This window comes from Panthera onca, chromosome A3, assembly GCF_046562875.1.
Source record: "Panthera onca isolate mPanOnc1 chromosome A3, mPanOnc1 haplotype 2, whole genome shotgun sequence".
NCBI classification, from domain to species: Eukaryota; Metazoa; Chordata; class Mammalia; order Carnivora; family Felidae; genus Panthera; species Panthera onca.
This window is the reverse complement of record NC_138341.1, coordinates 116,877,786-116,901,225: the sequence shown is the minus strand read 5'-3', so window position 1 is coordinate 116,901,225 and position 23,440 is coordinate 116,877,786. Positions and strand designations below refer to the sequence as shown.

At 41.8% G+C, this 23,440-nt stretch overlaps 1 protein-coding gene across 4 annotated transcripts in view; it reads right to left on the bottom strand.

Annotated features, from left to right (window-relative positions):
- PHF20 (PHD finger protein 20) overlaps positions 1 to 23,440 on the bottom strand; it is a 147,247-nt gene that overhangs the window by 23,664 nt on the left and 100,143 nt on the right. For all 4 annotated transcript variants that reach the window (XM_060616764.3, XM_060616780.3, XM_060616772.3 and 1 more), the window contains 3 exons: positions 6,294 to 6,392; positions 4,798 to 4,962; positions 3,653 to 3,831 (listed from right to left, as the gene is read on the bottom strand). In XM_060616764.3, coding sequence (XP_060472747.1) covers positions 3,653 to 3,831; positions 4,798 to 4,962; positions 6,294 to 6,392 — 443 coding nt within the window. The remainder of the gene's footprint in view (positions 1 to 3,652; positions 3,832 to 4,797; positions 4,963 to 6,293; positions 6,393 to 23,440) is intronic.

Below are 23,440 nucleotides of genomic sequence, written 5' to 3'. Positions count from 1 at the left end.
GCCCCTCCCCCACCTGTACTCTCTCTCAAAAAATAAAACATTTAAAAAAATGAAAAAGCTTTTTTATGTTTGAAAATGGAATAGTCTTCAACTATTGTTAAATGAGAAGATACTGAAAATACTACATATAAAACAACATTTGTGTTTAAAAAAAAAAAAAGACAGTTGCACAGCAATGTGAATGTACTCAATGCCAATTCACCTAATGCCACATACACTTAAAAATGGTTTAAAATGGTAAATTTTGTTATTTTACACCAAAAAAAAAAGGAAAAAAATGTAGAGAATATATTTGTTATTGCTTGATTAGTCACAGAGTGTTTCCAGAATGCTACATGAGAAGTTGATAAGGGCTGCTTTGAGGGAAGGAGAAGTGGGGGGTCAGATTTCCCCTGTATATCTACGTATATACCTTTTGGACTTTGAACTATGTGAATGCATCAGCCAGCAACAAATAAACAATATAAATTTTAAAACAAACAAAGCTTTTAAAATGGGCTTCTGTTTAAAACTGCTACACAATTTTTACTGGGTTTGGCACATAACCTAACAAATATTATTAGTCTAGGGCAAACTACTGCCCAGAGGCTAAATTCAGTTCAAGTCCTGTTTTTGTAAATAAAGTCTCATATGAACACAGCCATGTTCATTCATTACATAATGCCTACACATGATTGAGGCAGAGCTGAGTAGTTGCAACAAAGACCACATGGCCCTCAAAGCCTACAAAATTTATCACCTAGCCCTTTAAGAAAAAGTTTGCCCAAACCTGCCCTAAAGCAATTAAAATAATTTGAGTATCAAATGGATTTCCTGATGTTCATTTTTTATGCGGCACAAAGATTTATCAAATATTCATGATTATTAACCTCCCAATGATATAAATTATTAGCACTGGCAAATAAAATCTAATACCAATAAAGTAATTAAAATGATTAGAGAAAATTATTCCTTTAAGGTATGCCTCTTCTACATAACTAACTCTAAATGTATTCTAGGGTGGTGCAAATTATCAATGTAAGTTAAAAATGTATTTAAAAAATAATTATTGCATCTTCCTAGGTGATGAACACATGTAAATGAATACATTTATGAAGTTTAAATTATATTTGTTCCAGTTAGCTCCCTCCAAATGTATGCCTTTTGCTAAAGTTACTGAGTGGAAAAGGTATATTGCTCATGACAGGAAGTCAAAACTGTCCTTCTATGCCATAAAACCAGCTGGACAGCAAGCAGACAGCACAGAAAAGTCTTCCACAGCAAAATCCAAGGTGTTCCGAAGTGAGCTCATCATCACCACAATACCAGACAGGAAGTCACAAGCATAGAGCTGAGCTGAGCTGAGCTAGGAGATGACCATGTAGAGCCTAGGAAGTTGGAGATGGAAGTCACTTCCAGACTCTGCCTTGTAACAGCTGGTATGGCCTCAACAGCTCCAAACCTAAGTAAGTTTCTTCATTTAGCACATAATGACACACAAAGTTCTCCCCCTGCCCAAACCCCCTCTAATCCTTGCTACTTATAGGAAAATCAATGGAAAAAGTACAGTGAATCAGAAGCAGGTCTCTTATACTAATTAACTAGAATAGTCTTGCCAGGAAGACCCTTCATTACTCACCCACTAAAGATTCCTATGGACAAATGAAGACCAAACCAGGCTTCCAAAGCCCAGAACTGAGCACACGCCCACAGAGTAAAGATAAAAACTAACAATCAACATCCTTTTTTTTTTTTAATTTTTTTTAATGTTTGTTTATTTTTGAAGGAGAGAGTGAGTGAGAGAGACAGAGCATGAGTGGGGGAGGAGCAGAGAGAGGGGGAGACACAGAATCCAAAGTGGGCTCCAGGCTCTGAGCTGTGAGCACAGAGCTCGACGTGGGGCTTGAACTCATGAGCTGGTGAGATCATGAGCTGAGCCGAAGTCAGACGCTTAACCAACTGAGCCACCCACGTTTCCCAATCAACATCCTTTTATTATTATTTTTTTAATTTATTATTTTTTTTTAACGTTTATTTATTTTTGAGACAGAGAGAGACAGAGCATGAACAGGAGAGGGGCAGAGAGAGAGGGAGACACAGAATCTGAAACAGGCTCCAGGCTCTGAGCCGTCAGCACAGAGCCCGACGCGGGGCTTGAACTCACAGACCGTGAGATCATGACCTGAGCCGAAGTCGGACACTTAACCGACCAAGCCACCCAGGCACCCCTCGACATCCTTTTAAAAACCAAACTTAAAAAAATATTCTACTAAAACAATAGTTTCCATGTTGTATTAGTTTTCAAGTTCTAGTCTACTGAGCTTCTGCAAATGGGTGTCTTTTTAAAAATAGGTCTATTTTTCAAAACTAAAACAAAAAATGCACATTCAAATGTATTCCAAACTTGAAGTCAAGACTAAGACAACACAACCCACCAGTACATATAATTCTGTACTGCTAGGCTTGCTCACTATTGTGCTATACTCGGAACAAAGCTTTCCCTCCCATCTCTGTTTAACCAAAATGACCACACAGCCTGCTGTTTAGGAAGAGTCACCTATACAAATGGCCATGTCACAAAAAGAGAAAACCTACTGAATCACTGAAATGCTCCAAGTTGGCAACTGTCACTCAGAACCCTGATGGCATATGAGACTTCATAGGGAAAAGCATGCCATTAAAAAAAAAAAAAAGGAAAAGCATAACATTCACATTTCTGAACTCAAAAGTGAAGACGACTTATTCTGAATTTTCAAAACTACTGCATTTAACTTGTTAGACATTTTGTGATTCTATGAAAGAATTCATAGGAAAAGGGGTTCTGATGTTGAAAAGGTCTGAAAACCAGTGACCTGAGGCTTACTAAAGGTCATAAATACAAGGTACTATTTGAAACCATTCATGTACTCTGAATTCCCAGAGATTACCATGAAGGCTATTCAAAAACAAATACCCAAAGAATCCTAACCAATATAACCATGACTTACTTTAAAAACTCAGGTTCCTTGGACAGTCCAGGCAGCTGCCAAGACACGCAGGGTATTTACAACAGCCTTTAGAGTCAGCCAGACAGCAGCCACCTTCACCAGAACTGTCATTAAGAGCAAGAGAAGGGCCAGAGGCAAGCAGGCTCTGGCCAGTGATGGTCTCCCCAAGCAGCAGAGGAGGCCTACCCCATAGGCAAATCCAGGGATGGAGATGACAGATACAAATGTTAGGAAAATAATAAGAAACAGACAAGTTATAAAACTGGCCTCCATTTCTTTAGGCCATACAGAAATTTTATATCAGAGAGAAAGTAAGGGACCATAGGAAGATTCAGCTGCCACTCCAGAGATTTGGATCCCTGTTATTCAACTCCTTACTGTGTGACCACAGGCAAGCCTCTTCCATTGGTGGGTCCCAACTGCCCCAAGCAGAGCAGGAGACTTTCAGACTCAGTGGTATCTCAAGTCTTCTCTTACTCTACTAATGGGCTATTTACACCAGTCTGAGATTCAGAGGAAGCTGCACTACAAAGTAAAGCTCAAGTGCTTCTGCTATTACTGCCTATCTGGCTGAGGCTTCTAACATGACCTATTGTATTTATTGGCCTCAAACTGCAGTCGCTCAAAATTCCCTCTAAGGACTAGTTTGTGTTTCTCAACGTCTGTCTCCTGGAAGCTCTACCTACCTGAATCATGAAGTCATTTTCTTCCTGAACCTCACAGATGCAGCGGACCACTTCAAAATCATAGCGGTCGTCCCCATCGAGTTCCTCGTCTGGGTTGGTAGTCACATCAACATCTTGGCCATACTCCTCGTCACTCCAAAGAAAGCTCTCAGAAGAGGACTCACTCAGATTATCCTCCTCTGAGAGGAAAAGGAAAACAACAGTCACTATTTTAAATTATAGTTATAATCTTTCTAAAAACTTAGGATGTCAAGAGTGGAAATGACCTTACAGCCCCACTCCTCTATGAACTTTCACAGAACTCAGAAATGGGAACTCCAATCTATTCCTTGGGCCTGTCATCTAATGACAGCCTAAATGATGTATGCTACCTGGCAATGAACTGAACTCCATTTCCTCATTTTACTGAGTGAGGCCCAAGGTAAGTGGCTACTCAAGGTCACAGAGCACAACAGCAGAGAAGGTCCAACTCCCCATCAACTACACAGATCATCCTAATGACTCAAATATGTTCCTCCATCTCATCCCCTCCAGCCAGGAACTGACTTACCATCAAGTCTATATCCAGATCCACCTTAAAAACTCTGTAGACAGTGGGAAGTGAAGTGGGTAGATTCCAGGGATAATCAGAACTAGAATCACTAGATCTTGGTGCCTCATAAGTTATAATTACAGCTAAGCTTTACTGACCACTTATTTTGTACCAGATACTGTTCGAAGTAGTTTCCATATACTTATTAATCCCTTCCAAACTCACAATCACCCTCTAAATTGCTACAGAAGAGGAGGTTTCAAGGTTGACTCAGATTTCCACAAGCAACCAGGTTAAATGCAGAGTCCATCAATAAGAAATGAAGGCTTGAGAAGGGCAAGTGTGCAAGAGGATGGGGTATAATGGATTTGGTTATAGACACACTGGAATGGCATTCAACCAAGACCAAAATAGACCAAAGTTAGAGAAAAGGGAAGTTTAGGAAAGGCACAGCTAATAGCCTTTCTTTTATTTGATGTAGTTTTTTATTTTGAAAATATAACCCACTGTACTTGCAGAGGACCTGGGAAGTAAGTTACAGTGTCAATATAAATCCAGCCTTCTCAGACTGTGGTCCTATTCAAATGATGAAGCCAGCAGATAGCCTCCTTACCAGTTACTTTCACTTTCCCTTTATGGTTTCCAGATTCTGAGCTATGGAGCTGCGGGCTCATATGGACCCCAGGCTTATGTGAGGACCCACACCTGGTGACAGCAAATGCCTTGGGTGGAGAAGGTTCCTGAGATGTATCACTGATTTCCTCACTGCAAGGGCATTCTGAAAGAACAGGATCAGGAAGGAATTAGTACCCCAACACATCATCAAGGCATTCCAGAATCAATCCCATCCAACCAACAGCACTGCTGTTCAAACAACTCAAAGTCTGAGGAGCCAGTCAACGACAAAGGGGTGTGGAGGACAGATTTAGGGATTAATACTTCCAGCTATCTTGAAAAACCTCAAAACCAAAAGCTTCCTCCTCACCATCACCCTTCTCCCTCTTTTCCTGGTAAGATTGGTTTTCTAAGCCAGAAGATAACACTGAAAATAAAACATGGCATCCCTTTAGCTCCCAAGGTTGGAACCCTGATTTTCTTAATCAACATTTTTGTGGGAGCTAGACACACAATTTTCAAGAAGTAATCCTTTCTTGAAAGATTTAGAGGTATGTGTTTAAGAGTTGTGTATGTAAGGGGTGCCTGCCTGGCTTAGTCTCTAGAACCTGTGATTCTTAATCTCGGGGTTGTGAGTTCAAGCCCCATGTTGTGCTGGGTATAGAGATTATTTAAACAAAAACAAAAACAAAACAAACAGAACAAATTTTAAAAGGGGAGCCTGGCTGGTTGAGTCAGTGGAACATGCGACTCAATCTCAGAATCATGAGTTCAAGCCCCATGTTAGGTGTAGATTACTTAAAAACAAAATCTTTATGGGTACCTAGTTGATTCAATTGGTTAAGTGTCCAACTTCGGCTCAGGTCATGATCTCACGGCTTGTGAGTTCAAGCCCTGAGTAGGGCTCTGTGCTGACAGGTCAGAGCCTGGAGCCCGCTTTGGATTCTGTGTCTCCCTTTCTCTGCCCTTCCCTGACTTGGGCTCTCTCTTTCTCAAAAATAAATAAACATTAAAAAATAAATAAAAATAAATAAAATCTTTAAGGGTGCATGGCTGGCTCAGTTGGTGAAGCATGCAAATCTTGATCTCAGGGTCATGAGTTCATGCCCTGCATTGGGCATGAAGCCTACTTAAAAAATAAAAATAAAATAAAATAAAATCTTTAAAATAAACAAAAAAGAGTTGCGTATGCAAATAGCCATTAATCTGCATATCCTCTCCTATTATAATGCTTTCATGTGCACTATCCTATGACAGGGCACGGTGGCCAACGCAGCCAAGAAAGAAGGCCTTCCTAAATGTCAATGTGCCCTTGTAACACCCAGGTTGAGCAGACTCCTGCCCTGCCAGGGTTCATGCTAAGCTGATCCCACAAACTCCAGTAAAGGCCCACTGGCCCCTCCTCTCCTCAGTGCAGGCTCAGAGGCCAGGAATGGGGAGAAAGTAACCCCTCCTAACCCCATGGTAGGAAACCCAAGTGAAGGGGAAAATTACCAGGTTTGGTTTTCTTTTTCTTTTTCTTTTTTTTCTTTGGCTTCACTCTCACAAATTCTTTGAATTTCTTCTCTTTATTCTTTTCCTTGTCTTTTGCAGCTGGAATTAAATACAAGTATTGGCTTAACATTTTGTTTTTAACACTGAGATGTTTATTCTCAAGTGTATGTCCAATGTGAAGAATTAAAATTGGCAACAAAACAGAGTTCTGGATCTGGTTCTGCCTAGGTCACCTTCCAACCCCTCAAGGCTCTAGAAACCCTTCTCCCATCATCTAGCCTTTAGATCAATGGTGGGCAAACTCTGGCCCATTGCCTGTTATTTTAAGTTTTATTGAAACACACTATGCTCATTTGTTGATGAGCATTTGTTGATGATGGGTGCTTTCATGCTTCAACAGCAGAGGTAAAGAGTGAAGATGGAGACTTTATGGCTCTCAATGCTGAAAATATTTATCTGGCCCTTTACAGATTAAGTTTGCCAACCCTACTTAGATCACGGATCCTCAGTGGCTACATATGCAATCACCGGGAGAGGTTTTTAAAAAATGAATGCCCAGGAATGCCAGGGTGGCTCAGTTGGTTAAGCGTCCAATTCTTGATTTCAGTTTAGGTCATGATTTCACGGTTCATGGGTTTGAGCTCCAAGTGGGGATTCTCTCTCTCTGCCCCTCCCCTGCTCGCACTCATGCATGTGCACTTTCCCTCTCTCAGGATAAACAAACTTAAAAAAAAAAAAAAAAAAGTGAAAGCCCAGGTCCCACCCCCAGAGATTCAGATTTAATTGGCTTGAGGCGTGACCAGCGTGTCAGGAATTTGTTCTTTCTTTTTTTTTTTTTTTTAAATAATTGCAGTACAATTCACATAACATGAAATAACCCATTTAAAAATGAACAATTCACAGGGCACCTGGGTGGCTCAGTCAGTTAAGCGTCCAACTTCAGCTCAGGTAATGATCTCATGGGTTTGTGAGTTCAAGCTCCACATGGGGCTCGCAGCTGTCAGTTCAGAACCCGCTTCACATCCTCTGTCCCCCACCCTATCCCTCTCCCCTGCTTGTGTGAACTCGCTCTCTCAAAAATAAACATTTTTTAAAATCTTAGGAAAAAAAATGAACAATTTGCACCTTCCAAATACCACAACTTCATTCTCTGCTAATCTTCACAGTAAGTAAACTCAAGTCATCAACACTCCCTTGTCCAAACTTCTCACTTCACAATTTTTCCTAATTCCATTCTAAAAACTTCCCACCTACCACTCTACTGAGACTGTTTTCAGTTTTCAAAGTTAACAACAGCCTTACTATTGCAAAAATCCAGTTGTTTAGCTTATCCAATGTATAAGCTAATAATTGATCACGCCTTACTCTGTAGATATTAAGAAGTGTTTAAGCACACATATTCTGTGACCTCACCACTCTACCCCTAGATATTTACTCAAGAGAAGGAATAATGTGTCCATACTAAGACTTGTACATGAAAGCCCACTGAAGCTGTAGTTGTAATCCCCCAAAGTGGAAACTACCCAAACCTCCATCAGCAGGTGAATGAATCATTTGTGCTGTGTCCATACAATGGAATACTTATCAGCAGGTTCATCTAGCTCTTCAGCACCATGTCAGCACCGCAACCCAGGCCTCTCTCCCAAAGGGGCACCCAAGAACCATCAGAGAGGATATCGGGCTGCCATACTAGCTGTTAAGCCTGGGCTCTCCAGGCAGAAGTTAATCTGCTGGCTAAAGAACACAGGAATTAAGGGTCTCTAAATTCCCTCCTTGTTAAAATACTCTGCAACTGAGAAACTAAGTTCAACAAACAAGAACTTTAGAAAAGACCTTAAATCTAATTTACAAAAATACAATTTAAGATTAAGAAACCAAGGCCCAGGGGCGCCTGGATGGCTCAGTTGGTTAAGCGTCCAACTTCAGCTCAGGTCATGATCTCACAGTTTGTGAGTTTGGTTTGTACTCGAGTTTGAGCCCTGTATCGGGCTCTGTGCTGACAGCTCAGAGCCTGGAGCCTGCTTCGAATTCTGTGTCTCCCTCAGTCTCTGCTCCTCCCCCACTCATGCTCTGTCTCTTTCTCAAAAATAAATAAACATTTAAAAAATAAAAAATAGGGGTGCCTGGGTGGCTCAGTCGGTTAAGCGACCAACTTCGGCCCAGGTCATGATCTCGCGGTCTGTGAGTTCAAGCCCCGCGTCGGGCTCTGTGCTGACAGCTCAGAGCCTGGAGCCTGTTTCAGATTCCGTGTCTCCCTCTCTCTGACCCTCCCCCATTCATGCTTTGTCTCTCTCTGTCTCAAAAATAAACTTAAAAACAAAATTTTTTTTAAATAAATAAATAAAAAATAAAAGAAACCAAAGCCCAGAGAAATAAGTTGACTTGGCCAAGTTGATACAGTTCATTAGCAAAACGTAGTCAAATGCCTCCCAAATTTTATAAAAGCTATCAACAATATTTACTTTCCTCTGATCCTGGGAACATTCCTCCTCAGATATAAACACATAACTCATTTTTGCAGATCCTCTTGGCTATAACTACAGTATTAGTCATGGCTTAAATCCATTTACTCAACAAATATTTGAGCATCTACTATGTTCCAGGCGGTATTCTAGGGAGGAAGAATACAACAATGAACAACAACAACAAAAAAGACAAAACATCTACCCTCACAGAGCTATACTTAGTGGGTGGCAGCAGAAAACAAGTAAGTTATATAGTATTTTAGAAGATGATCAGTGCTATGGAAAAAATAAAGGAGGGAAGGGGAATAGTAGAGATGAGAGAAAAGGAGATTTGCAATTTTAATAGTATGTAATCAGAGATCGCCTCACTGAGAAAAGGATATCTGAGCACAGACTTGAAAGGAGAGCATGAAACATATGGAAATCTGGGGAGAAGACTTTTCCAGGCAGGGGGCCAGCAAGTGGATGACTCAAAGGGTTGGCTTTTGGTGTTGAAGAAACAGGCACAGGGACTACTTCCTAAGTCTTTTTATGCAGCCAGCATTACTCTAATCAGACAAAGACATTACGAGAAAGGAAAACTGCAGATCAGTATCTCTCATGAACCCAGGTGCAAAAATATTGGCAAACTGAACCCACCAATGTATGAAAAAATGATATACTACAACCAAGTGGGATTTATTCCAGGTACACAAGGCTGGCTCAACATTCAAAAATCAATTAATGTAATCCACTATACCAGGCCAAAGAAGAAAAATCCTGTGACAAAGATGCAAAAAAAGCATTTGACAAAATCCAACACTCCTCATGATAAAAACCCTCAGAAAATTAAGAAGAGGGTATCTTCCTTAACAAAGGACATCTACAAAAAGTCTATGGCTAACTTTATGTTTAATGGTAAGAACTGAAAGCTTTCTCCTTAAGATCAGAAACAAGGCAAGGATGTCCTCTCTCAACATTTCCATTCAGCATTGTGCTAGACATCCTTAGTACAATAAGAGAAGAAAATATTACACAGGTTGGAAAAGAAGAAATAAAACTATCTTTGTTTGCATAGACATGACTATGTAGAAAATCTCAAAGAACTGACCAAGAACAAAAAACAAAAAACAAAAACACTGGAACTAATAGTGATTATAGCAAGGTCATAAAGAAACCAGGTTAATATACAAAAGCCCACTGCTTTCTCATATGTTAGCAATGAACAATTGGAATTTGAAGTCAATAAATAGCAAGGAAACTTGTATGTCTTCGCTGGAAGTGAAATTAGAATTAGGTTGAGGGAGAGAAGATGATGTGGCTAGAAGCAGATCGTATAAGGCCTTATAAAAAAGTTGGCCACTGGAAACATCTGAGCAAAGGTGTGATTTAAGCTGATGTATCTTCACCCACACACATATAGAAACTGTTGCCCGATCCAGTTTTTTATTTGTAAATTCAAGTTTTAATGACCTCCAAACTAAAGTAACTATAGCCATTAATTTATTGGAAAGCTAACAGCATTAATCCCATCAGTAGCAGAAGCAGCTGAAGAGGAGACCACCTTGGTCCTGCATCCTCGAGAAAGATCTGAATATAGGGTATAAACTGCAAAATGCCAGGGCATACCCGGTTATCATCTAAGTATGGGAGTTCCTTTGGGCTTCTCTAACAACAGTAGTTTCTCATTTCACATTTCATAAAACAGAATCACATCCTCTAGGGAACCCAATAAGCAATAAGAGAAGGATGGGGTACTTCATTCCATACCAGGGATTCCTGAAGTTCCCACGTTACTCAAACTCAGGTTAATTCATGACTAACATTCCCAAAAAATGAAGACATAATGAACACTCTCACTGGCCTACCAACTGTGACATCACGTGATTAATGAATTTTCCCAACTTTTTAGGATTTGCTTTAATTCAAATTTTGCGTATAAGATTTTCTATCATATAACTTCAAACTGGTAATTGTGCATAAAATGTAGCTATACCTTAATAACATTACCCTTCAACAGAGGAGGAAGTGAAATTCAGAGAAGCTACAAGATCACATACATTACTAAACAGAAAGGGTGAACTCAAACCTGTGAGAGGACTTGGGCCTCCAAGTCTTGGGTACTGAGCATTGTCCTTGAAATAGGAAACCAGCCCAAGGCACAGATCTGCTCTGCAGTTCAACAGCACCACCACTCACTCGCTCCCAGGTTATGCTGTTTTCTTTCTCACTTTGTATCTGCTGCACGTAGGAGACATTGTGGGTATCTCCCAGAGTTTCTTCTATCCCTCCTTCACTGTGCAGCATGTAAGGGCTTTGAACAGGACTAACTCCACATTCAGTTAACCAGTAATTCCCTGGTTGCAGTCTTAGGCTTAGATAACCTGAGCCTGACCAGTTGGTTCAACGCAGGGATCGGAATGGACTGATGTGACCCAAAGGTAGGACTCTGGTCCAACATTCATAAAAAGGATATATACTCTTATTCTCGTTAGATTTGAATGAAGCAGTATGGAGGCTTAAATGATACTTGGCTATCCAAATGATACAAGGGTATCCAACCTGAAAATAGCACTGACAGGCAACATGATAAGATAGTCCCAGAGCCATACATCCCCTGGACTTCCCCACTATGTGAACCAACACACCCTCTTTATTGTAGAGTCAATTGAAATAGAGTTTCCTGTTACTTGTAACTAAAAGGATCCCAAGTGTCGCAGCTGGTCAGAAATATGGTCACTTTAAGCTTTAAAGAGTCCTTCCTGAGGCTTCAATTAGAGGGGTAAACAATGAAGATACAAAGAAGAGATACCGTAGGAAGTTGTTCTATAAAGAGGCCCGTGTTCTCTGAGAGCAGGGGGAAGAGAGAAAGCCTTCAGAGGCTCACGCTGACTTCCAGCTGAAAACTGGGAAGTCAAATGTGGCCTAAAATGGCAGAGCTCACAGAGAGAACTGTCCAGCAGGTACTAAGCTAATGCTGGTGATTCCCTGAGGTAAAGGGGCCGTCAAGGAGACCAGAGGCCGAACTAATTCAGATTACCCATGTGCACAGAGGTCTCCTGTAGACAGGCACTCCCACTGCCCACTTCAGGACCCAGGAGCAGGGTATCCGTCCCTAGAATCCTAAAAGACAGCAGACACAGAGCCTAGAGTGAGGGTATAGGCTCTGCAACTAGATTCAAATTGTGGCTCCACCACCTGCTAGATGTATAGGTATCAGTTCAAGTTAATTCATCTCACCTGTATCCCAGTTTATAATTAATCAACTGGGCACAACAGTACCCCCACCTCATAGGATTTGTTTTGAGGATTAAATAAAACAATACAAGAAAGAACTTGGAACAGTGCCTAGCACATGGCAAGTTCTCACATGTTAGCTGTTGTTATCTTGCTTGCGATACTCTCTCCCTGGAGGGTGATGGTGGTCTGCTGTTGAGCTCTCTTAGACAGCTTGGCCAATTGTTCCATGAGCCACACAGTATGGCCTGACTACAGAGCTACTTCCCAAATGCTCAGGCTTGGCTGCACAAAGAGCAACTTCCTGCAAGGCTCTGGATCAGAGAGCAGCTTGTCACCTGAGGAGGGTGAGGCTCTTCTAGGACGGCCACTTGTCGTCTCCGCAGGCTGCACGTGTCCATAAGTATTAGAGCACTTGATGCCTGCATCTTCCACCAAAAAATAGTACTACAGCCCTTCTTTTTTCCCTCTGAACAGCCTGCTCCCTATTTCTCCACCAGATCACCACTAAGCTATGAGAGCAGAAGGACATCAGACAACTGCTTCCAGTTTGACCTGAGAGGGAAATAAACCTCTGTCTTGTTGAAGCAGGCCACCTTGGTTCTCTCTTTCAGACACCATAATCTAATTAAGCTCAGAGGGCTCTCTTCCCTTTAAGGAGAGAGAGAGAGCATGCCCTTGTAAGAAGGCCAGTCTAAAGCCACAAGGTATAGATGGCAACAAAGAAGGGCCCACTCCAGTGCCCCAAGACTCATTTCGGCCTACAGACAAGGGTTACCCAGAGTGAGAACCAAATGGATGTAACAACAGGTAGTAAGCACAAGTGAGGTCCCCTTTGATTCTAGAGTATTCTTTCTGGTACGAACTGCTACTCACAACTGAACTCATTTATGTAGAAACAAATCCAGATACCAAAGAAGCCTGAACTTGCCACTGGAAGAGAATTCATTAAATGGATTCTGGTATTCTGAGAAACCTAATTTGGAAATGCAAACCTAAACTGACCTTCCAAATTCACTTATGTGATGAAAGGCTTGGCTGAGGGAAAGGGAAACATCTGGAGACCAGAGTCAGAAGAGGCATCTCAGGGACAAACGATCATAGCCATTTATTCTCCTCGATGCCTTTGAACCTCTACCCTGCTTGGTCCCAGCATGGGAATACCTTTCCTATTCCCTGGCCTTGGTCCAAACCCTCTACCCTCACACTTTAAGGTTTAACTTGAATGTCACCTTGTCCTCTTAACGTCCCAGCTCCTGCTCTACAAACAAAATTTGTTTCCACAGCACTTTATATGTTCCTAATATAAAACTTAGCTCTTTTCCCTGCATCTGATTATGGGCTTTTCTCCTCACGTGAAAGGGCCTTGTCTCATTCATACCTGATCATACATCATCACTTTAAAATTTTTTTTTTTTTTTTTAACATTTATTCATTTTTGAGACAGAGAGAGACAGAGCATGAACAGGGGAAGGTCAGAGAGAGAGGGAGACACAGAATCCGAAACAGGCTCCAGGCTCTGAGCTGTCAGCACAGAGCCCGACGCGGGGCTCGAACTCACAGACCGCGAGATCATGACCTGAGCCGAAGTCGGATGTTCAACCGACCGAGCCACCCAGGCGCCCCACATCATCACTTTAAAAATGAGGAAATCACATCTGTAAAGAGCTCAGATCACAAGTGAACAGTAGCAGGACTGCTACTAAGATTCAGTCTATGGACTCTCAGACCAGAACTGTTTCTTCTGGTCAACCAACCCAACAGGGAAATTGAGAGGATTGAAAAATAATCTCTGCAGAGCATTTTCTGGTTCTCATGGAACAGAAGCACCAGGAATCTCCATGTGAGAACTCCATTAGATCTCAAGGTCCCATTTGCCACAACCAGAGCACTCAGCATAAAGAGAGTACTTCTTTACGATAATTTTCACCAAACAGCATAATTTCTGTAATATTCTATGTGTTTTTCACTTATGCATAATGTCAAGTTCGCAATGCCTATGAACTAGGACACAGGTTGCCTGGTGTCAGAGTCTCACCTTGAAACATCTCTCCACCTGAACCCACCCCGTCTGAAATGCCACCCCTGAATACCAGAATTTCTTAGAAGTCTGAGTGAAACCTAGGTATGTTGAGAATAGGTGACATATGCTGGTTTTAATCTTTCAAATCTTGAGAAATTTAGTTACTGGATTAGTCAAGTAACCAGCAAAACCATGAGGAAACAGAAGGAGACTTTGACGGGAGACAGTGAGGGGAGATGCCTGGAACAGGGGGTGCCCTCTGGAGGTCTATGGGAATCTTCTAAATACCCTCCTATGTTTGCTCTCATTGACAGCCAGCATCATGGTGAAGGATGAACATGTTTCCTGACCCCAGTTCACTGATGATGATAACTTAGGGTCCTTCTGGTTACTGGCACAGGCAGGACTAGGGGCCAGGGTTTTCATTTCCCACCTAGAATATAGCAAGGTAAACCAGCTGGTTTCTTTCAGCCTGATAACTGCTGGCCATCTCAGCAACCACGCACATGAGAATTGTGAAATCATCCATGAGGTCTGTGTCCACTTGACAGGAGGACAGAGTTGTGTGTTCCTTCCTGGCTGCGCAAAACTGCTCTACCATCTAAGAGGGTACGGGAATGACCAGGCTATACCCCAGACAGTGGGTGAGTGGCCTATGTGGCCCATTCTGCCACCAAACTGACCAGTTTTACAAAGGACCAGCAGGGGAGTAACAAGATAAAGCATAGTGATTTAAAACACCCATCTGGGGGCGCCTGGGTGGCGCAGTCGGTTAAGCGTCCGACTTCAGCCAGGTCACGATCTCGCGGTCCGTGAGTTCGAGCCCCGCGTCAGGCTCTGGGCTGATGGCTCAGAGCCTGGAGCCTGATTCCGATTCTGTGTCTCCCTCTCTCTCTGCCCCTCCCCCATTCATGCTCTGTCTCTCTCTGTCCCAAAAATAAATAAAAACCGTTGAAAAAAAAATTTAAAAAAAAAAAATAAAAAAATAAAACACCCATCTGTTCACCCTAAAGCTTTTATTTTATTTTTATTTTTTATTATCTTATTTATTTTATTTTTAGTAACCTCTACACCCAACATAGGGCTCAGACTCATGATCCTAAGACCAAGAGTTGCACACTCTCCCAATGGTGCCAGCCAGGCACCCCCTAAAGCATTTTATATCGTCCACCCCTGTCAGTCTTGTGTTTTTTTGTTTTTTGGTTTCTAAATGTTTATTTATTTTGTGAGAGAGAGAGTACACGTGCACAAGTGGGAAAGGGGTAAAGAGAGAGGGAGAGACAGAATCCCAAGCAGGCTCTGCACTCTCAGTGCAGAGTCTGACACAGAGCTCAATCCCACGAAATCAAGTTGGACCCTTAACTGACTGAGCCACCCAGACACCCCTGTTTGTTTAAGTAGTATTCATGCCCATCGCAGAGCCCAATGCAAGGCTTGAACTCATGACCCTGAGATCAAGACCTGACCTGAGATCAAGAATCAGATGGTTTAACAGACTGAGCCACCCAGGCACCTCAGCAGATCATGTTATTAAAAAGAAAACTGGCAGGCAAAAATTCCCAAGTTCATCAAATTTCCAAATCACAATGAAACGGATCTTTTAGTTAAGAGAGAGAATCAAATCCCAGGTGGCTATATTGGTATGAGATCCAAAAGCAGTACACAAAAGTAGAAAATCAATCACTGAGGTTTCTTATACCAAAATGGCAACAACCTGTCTATTGATTTTGCAGCTCATTAGCGGTCAGCTGAATTTAGAACTAGATCTCTGACTACCTGGGATAATGTTTTCACTGAAACAAAGAGCTACTGCTTATTAAGAGTTTACTGTAGGCCAGATATTGTGTTAAGCATTTTACATTACATTATATTTAATGTAACAAAGCTCCAAGGTAAGTAGTAGTATTATTTCCATTTCACAGATGGGAAAACTGAAGTTCAGCAAGTTCTTTGCCCAAAGTCATATAGCAAAGCAAGTAGGGAAGGCTGGGGAGGGGGGGGGGGGGGTTCAAATTCAGATGGGCTGACTCTGAGCCTGCACATATTACTCAACACAAATCACGAACCTCAAGTATAGTTAATCAGGAATCGCCAAACCAGACAAGCAATCTACACATGGCCAAGAATGCCCATCCTGAACTCAGGTGTGTTACACTGGGCAAGGTCCCTCCTCAGACAATTACCATGACCAGGGACAAGGAGAACTATGCCTAGCTCAGAGGGCACACACCATGGTAGCCAAGCAAACACATCTTTCCTCAGTCCCCTTATGGCCTCCTGTCTGTCAAGACTCAGCCTCTGGAATAACTTGGTTCTAGACACTCTGTGTCACTGTGATAGGCTGAATCCACCTCCAGTTGCTCCCTAGTTCTGCCTGCCCAGATGTCACTCCATCACCGGATCCATTTCTACTAGGTCCCAACACATCAATATGCACAATCACCAATCCCTGAGTGCCGGCCGTGTTCACAGCTCTGAGGAGAGCCCACGGGATACTGCAGCAACAACATTCATTCCTCTCCAACAGTAGTTACAGTCCAGCTGAAAAGCTCATATCAATGCACTAACTTCAGTCATACATGGCTGGATGAGACAAATAAAATCATAGTCAAGGGGAAGAAGGAAATGCACCTCCCACATATGGGACCCTATATAACAGGCTCATTAAATACATTAGCTCACAGACTCATCCCAAGAACTCATCCAGTTTACACAGAGACAGAGAAGTGGGGAAACCTACAAAAAGTCCAACAACAGTTATAAGAATTGGATAGGATTCACAACCCACATGCCCAGCACCAACATTATGCTCTGCAAAAACCATCATTCCATCCTTAAATATTTCTTAGCAGATGAGTGATATGATCAGGTTTGTATTCTCCAAGTTCCCTTACAGCAAAATAAAAGATAAACCATAGTGAGTAAAGGACGGAGAGAAGAAAACTGGTTGAGAAACTATTACAACAATCAAGGCAAGACAGGAAAACCTGGATTACTGCTGAGGGACAGAGAAAAAAGGGATCCATTTGGGGATAAAGCAGATGTAAATAAACAAAAAATTAAAAGCTCCTCAGTTACCATTATTTCAAGTGAAAAGACTGATCTTTTATCTCAGCATCTCCTTGTACTTTATTTTCTTACATTCTTATAGCAATTTTAATATTTTCGAAGTGTCTGTTTTATGTAGGCCTTTTATTGAGGCCTAAAACATACAGAGAAAACTACACACATAATAAATGTATGATTGATACAAGCAGGCCAAAAGTCTCCCTCCTGCCCCCACCATTCATTCATCCACCTACCACCCCACAAGGGTAACTAACCACTGTCATACCCTCAAACAGCACAGATTCATTTTTATCTGGTTTTGAACTTTATATAAAACCGTATCACATAGGTTATGAGTTTACACTAGCTCAACACTGTATTTGTGACATGTACCAAAGCTGGTGGGAGGGCTGTGGTCCACTCACTCACTGCTGTGTGGTATTCCACTGGATCAAGATATCACAATTTATTTACTCTATTCACACATTTACAGATATACCTCAGAGATACTGTGGGCGTGGTTCCAGATTACCACAACGAAACAAAGGTCGCAATAAAGTGAGTTGAATGTATTTTTTGGTTTCCCAGCGCATATAAAAGTTATGTTTACACTATACTATAGTCTATTAAGTATGCAATAGCATTATGTCTTTAAAAGAAAAAAAACAAAGTACACACCTAAATTAAAAAATACTCAATTGGGGGCACCTGGGTGGCTCGGTCTGTTAAGTGTCGGACTCTTAATTTCAGTTCAGGTCATGATGTCACAGTTTGTAAGTTCAAGCCCCATATTAGGCTCTGTGCTGGCCACTCAGAGCCTGCTTGGGATTCTCTACCTCCTCTCTCTCTGCCCCTCCTCTGTTCTCTCTCTGAAAATAAATAAACATTCAAACAAGAAACACTTTATTGGAGCCTCCAAATTAGGCTCAGGTCATGAGCTCATGGTTTGTGAGTTCGAGCCCCACACTGAACTCTCTGCTGTCAGCACAGAGCCCACACTGGAGCCTCTGTACCCCCCTCTCTGTGTGCCCCTCCCACACTCACGCTGTCTCAAAAATAAATGAATATTGTAAAAAAAGTTTTTTAATATTTTATTGGTAAAAAAAATGCTAACCATCATCTGAGTTTTCAGTGAGTCATAATCACTGATCACACATCACCATAACAGATACAATAATATTGAAAAAAGTTTGAATAGACACATAGGTCAATGGAACAGAACAGATAACTCAGAAATACACCCACAATTATATGGTCAATTAATCTTCAGCAAAGGAGGCAAGAATATGCAATGGGAAAAAGGCTCTTCAATAAATGGTACTGGGAAAACTGGACAGCAACATGTAAAAGAATGAAAAAGGACCACTTTCTTTCACCATACACAAAAATAAACTCAGGGGCGCCTGGGTGGCTCAGTTGGCTAAGAGTCTGATCTGACTGCTGATTTCAGCTAAGGTCATGATCTCCCAGGTCAAGAATTCAAGCCCTACATCATGCTACAAGATGGGCATGGAGCCTGCTTGGGATTCTCTCACTCTCCCCCATGCCTGTCCCATTTGCATGCACTCTCCTCACACCGCCCCCCCCCCCAAAAAAAAAAAACTCAAAATGGATTACAGGCCTAAATGTGAGACCTGAAACCATAAAAATCCTAGAATAAAGAACAGGAAGTAGTATCTCTGACATCAGCCATAGCAACATTTTTCTACATATATCTCCTCAGGCAAGGTAAATAAAAGAAAAATAAACTATTGAGACTAGATCAAAATAAAAAGCTTCTGAGCAGCAAAGGAAACAATCAACAGAACTAAAAAGTAACCTATTGAATGGGAGAAAGTATTTGCAAATGACATGCAAATGACAGGGGAGGGATCCGATAAAGGGTTAGTATCCAAAATATGTAAAGAACTTCTAAACCTCAAAACTCAAAAAAACCCCAAATAATCCAATTTAAAAATGGGCATAAGTTATGAACTGTATATTTTAAATATTTCAGAATTTTAATTTTTTTAATGTTTGTTTATTTTTGAGAGAGAGACACACACACAGAGTGTGAGCAGGGGAGGGGCACAGAGGGAGACACAGAATGCAAAACAGGATCCAGGCTCTGAGCTGTTAGCATAGAGCCCAACTTGTGGCTCAAACTCACAAGCAGTGATATCATGATCCGAGCCAAAGTCAGACGCTTAACCGACTGAGCCACCCAGGCGCCCCAAAAATACTTCAGAAATTTAAAAATAAAATACTAAAATCACTGAAATATGTTTACCTATCAGACTCACAATAATTTAAAATTTGGTAATATGGATAATATTAAAAAACTGACACACATGACTAGTTGGAGAGAGATTATAAACTGAAACAAAGTTTTCAAAAGGTGATTTGGTATCATCTATCAGAAGTTTAGATATGCACATACCCTTTGCTGAAGCCAACCACCTCCAGGAATTTATCCCATGGGTTTATTTGTACACAAGGGTAAATTAATCTTTGGGAGGTTTACTTTATTTTAGCACTTGATAGAGTGAAAAAAAATGGCAAAATATAAACTTTTTATAGGAAGAATGTTTATAGTACAGTACACTCATACAATGAAAAATGACAACTGTCAAAATCGGTAGAACCACATATCAACACTGACATGAAATGATGTCCAAGATATCTTTAATGAAAAAAAAAAAAAAAAAAAAAAAACAAGTGACAGGTGATACTGTGTAAAAGATATTTTCTATGTAGACGTGTTTGGATATGCACAGAAAATATCTGAAAAGAGTTTGTTAAATAAAAATAGTTACATTTGCAAAGAGGGTGGGAATGCCAAGGGGAGGGATACCTTTTCCCTTAACTCTGTTGTACTGATTTATACAGCAATCATATGTCACTTTTGTACTTGGGGATGGGTTGTAAAAATGTTACAGATTCTAAACTTAGAACCACTGAATTGGAATGTGTCTGGAAAGCAGGGCCCAATAAATCCATATTTTAACAAGTCACCAAGTGTGACTCCCAGGCAGCTGGGTTAGTTAGCCACTGCTCTAGGTGAGACGTGGGCCAGGTGGCATTTTGGGGAAGCAGAAGATCTCAGTGACAGGTATCTTATGTCCTAGGAAATAAGCTTGCCCCCATAATTAACCATGTATTCAATGACAGAGAGATATACTCACCTGAAAGATACAGAGTGGCCACCAAAGCCAGTAGGACTGGCCAGGAATAGACATTAACATCCCTAAGGAATCAATGTTTGGCCCTACATGAAACAAGCAATGCCCAGGCAAGAGAATGCTCTGGTCTGAGGACTGAGCCAGTCTTTTCTTCCTTGTGCCAGGAATACTCACAACCAAGATCTCAAGCAAAACAGGACTCAGGTCTCTTCTGAAATGCCCAGAACAGAGCCTGGCACTTAATAAGCACTCAATAAAGAGGTACTGAATGGACAAGTCAATCTATTTTAGTATGAAGCACTTCTAACTCCAGTGCTCTGATCCAATGCTCAATAAGCAAACTGTTCCTACAAAGGAAAGGAGTTTTGACAGCTGTGGGCTTCGTCTCAAATAAATAACTGGCACGTGGCCTTGAGCATCAGTCTACTGCCATTTGGTTCATACGAGCCTGCTCTGAGAGACATCTAACCACTGATGGGTACCCGAGCAACACTCTGGTGAAGTCACTAAGGTGGTGAGTGCTGCCATGCCCTGCGGCCCTCATGGGGAGTCTCCTCCTGGGTGACTACTGGCCAGCTGGCCTTCCTCAGGCAGCTCCTGTTAGCTCAATGCTCAGGCTCGCCAAGTGCACAGCTAGACTACCTACAACAGAGGGTAATAGAGCCCAATACAGAGGCTACTAGCCATATGCAGCTACTGAGCACCTGAAATGTGGCTAGTCTGAAGTGAAATGTTCAGTAAACATAAAATACACACTAAACTGTAAAGGCTTAGTATAAGAAAAAGAATATAAAACAGCTCACTAGAAACTTTTATACTGGGGTGCCTCAGTCAGTTAAGCCTCTAACTCTTGATTTGGGCTCAGGTCATGATCTCATGGTTCATGAGATCGATCCCCACAGCAGACTCTGTGGTGAGACTGCAGAGCCTGCTTGGGATTCTCTCTCCTTCTCTCGCTGCCCCTCCCCACCTCAAATAAAGAAATTAAAAATATAAATAAATAAACTTCAAAAAAAAGACATTTCTATACCAACTTAATGCTGAAATGATAGCATTTTGGATACAGTAAATTAATAAAATACATTAAGAATGATTTCATCTGTTTCCTTTGACATTTTAAAATGTGGCTATTAGGAGCACCTGGGTGGCTCAGTCAGTTGAGCATTTGATCTTGCAGTCTGAGAGTTTGAGCCCCACAATGGGCTCATTGCTTTCAGTGTGGAGCCCATTTCAGATCCTCTGTCCCCCTGTCTCTCTGCCCCTCCCCCATGCTCACTCTCTCTCTCAAAAATAAACATTTAAAAAAAATAAAAATTAAAAATTAAATAATAAAATAAAATGTGGCTATTAGAAAAAGTTACATGTGGTTCACATTATACTTTTAATAAATAATGCATCATATATGACTAAAAGATTCTACCTTGACCTTCACTCACTAAATCTTCAAAACATGGCTGAGGACTGATCTCTCACAGGGTCAGAGATCACCTTAGTTGACACAGCCCTGCCCCATTGTCCTGAAACCTGATTTCATACTTTCTTGGGAATACTGTCACATGTCCTAGGAGTTCCACATATCGTTTAATACCTAGGTATTATATCAGCCAGTAATATATAATGATGTTACAATTTCAGGTAAAAAGAAGCTGGAGGGCTTGTAGAATTTACTGGAAATTCATTAAAAAGGCTTCTGCAGGCAAGTGGCTCAGTCAGTAGAGCATGTGACTATTGATCTAGGGGCATGAGTTTGAGCCCCACGTTGGGCATAGAGATTACTTTAATTTTTTTTTTTTTTTTTAACGTTTATTTATTTTTGAGACAGAGAGAGACACAGCATGAACGGGGGAGGGGCAGAGAGAGAGGGAGACATAGAATCGGAAGCAGGCTTCAGGCTCTGAGCCATCAGCCCAGAGCCTGATGCGGGGCTCGAACTCGCGGACCGCGAGATCATGACCTAAGCTGAAGTCGGACGCTTAACCAACTGAGCCACCCAGGCGCCCCAAGAGATTACTTTAAAAAAAAATGGGGCATCTGGGTGGCTCAGCCGGTTAAGCATCTGACTTCGGCTCAGGTCATGATCTTGCAGTTTGTGAGTTCGAGCCCCGCATCGGGCTCTGTGCTGACAGCTCAGAGCCTGGAACCTGCTTTGGATTCTGTGTCTCCCTCTCTCTCTGCCCCTCCCCACCTCCTCTCTCTCTCAAAAATAAATAAAAAACATTAAAAAAATTTTTTTAAGAAATAAAAGGTGAGGGGGGTGGTGCTGGCTGGCTCAGTCGGTTAACCGTCCGACTTAGGCTCAGGTCATGACCTCGCGGTGAGTTCGAGCCCCACATTGGGCTGTGCTGACAGCTCAGAGCCTGGAGCCTGCTTCGGATTCTGTGTCTCCCTCTCTCTCTGCCCCCCCCACCCCCCCCGTCCCCACTCGCACTCTGTCTCTCAAAAATAAACATTAAACAAAATTTAAAAATTTTAAAAAGTCTTCTGAAATTCCCCCAGAAATTTGTAATTTTTCAATCTCTTAAGTTTTAGAAAAAATCTCCAGGGGCACCTGGTTGGCATATGGTGGAGCATGCAACTGTCAATCTCAGGGTTGTGAGTTTGAAACCCATACTGGCTAGAGATTACTTAGATGAAAGGGAAGGAAGGAAGGAAGGAAGGAAGGAAGGAAGGAAGGAAGGAAGGAAGGAAAGGAGGGAGGGAAAGAGAGGAGGGAGGGAGAGAGGGAGGAGGAAGGAAAGAAAGGAAGGGAAGGAAGGAAGGAAGGAAGGAAGGAAGGAAAGGAGGGAGGGAAAGAGAGGAGGGAGGGAGAGAGGGAGGAGGAAGGAAAGAAAGGAAGGAAAGGAAAGGAAGGGAAGGAAGGAAGGAAGGAAGGAAAGGAGGGAGGGAAAGGAAGGAGGGAGGGAGTGAGGAAGGAAGGAGGAAGGAAGGAAAGGAAGGAAGGGAAGAAGGGAGAAAGGCAGGAAGGAAGGAAAGGCCACCAAAAAGGTTCTTTGTACTAAGACATGAAGACGAGACTTTGTGGTAATCCTTACTACCTCCATTACAATTTTTTTATTTTGGGTTTTTTGTTTTTTTTTTTTTTTGAGAAAGAGAGAGCACACACGTGCAAGTGAGCGAGGGGCAGAGAGAGAGAGAGAGAGAGAGAGAGAGAGAGAGAATCCCACAAGGGGCAGAGAGAGAGAGAAGAGGGCCTCACCTGAAGCGGGGCACAAGCTCACCCAATGTGGGACTCAA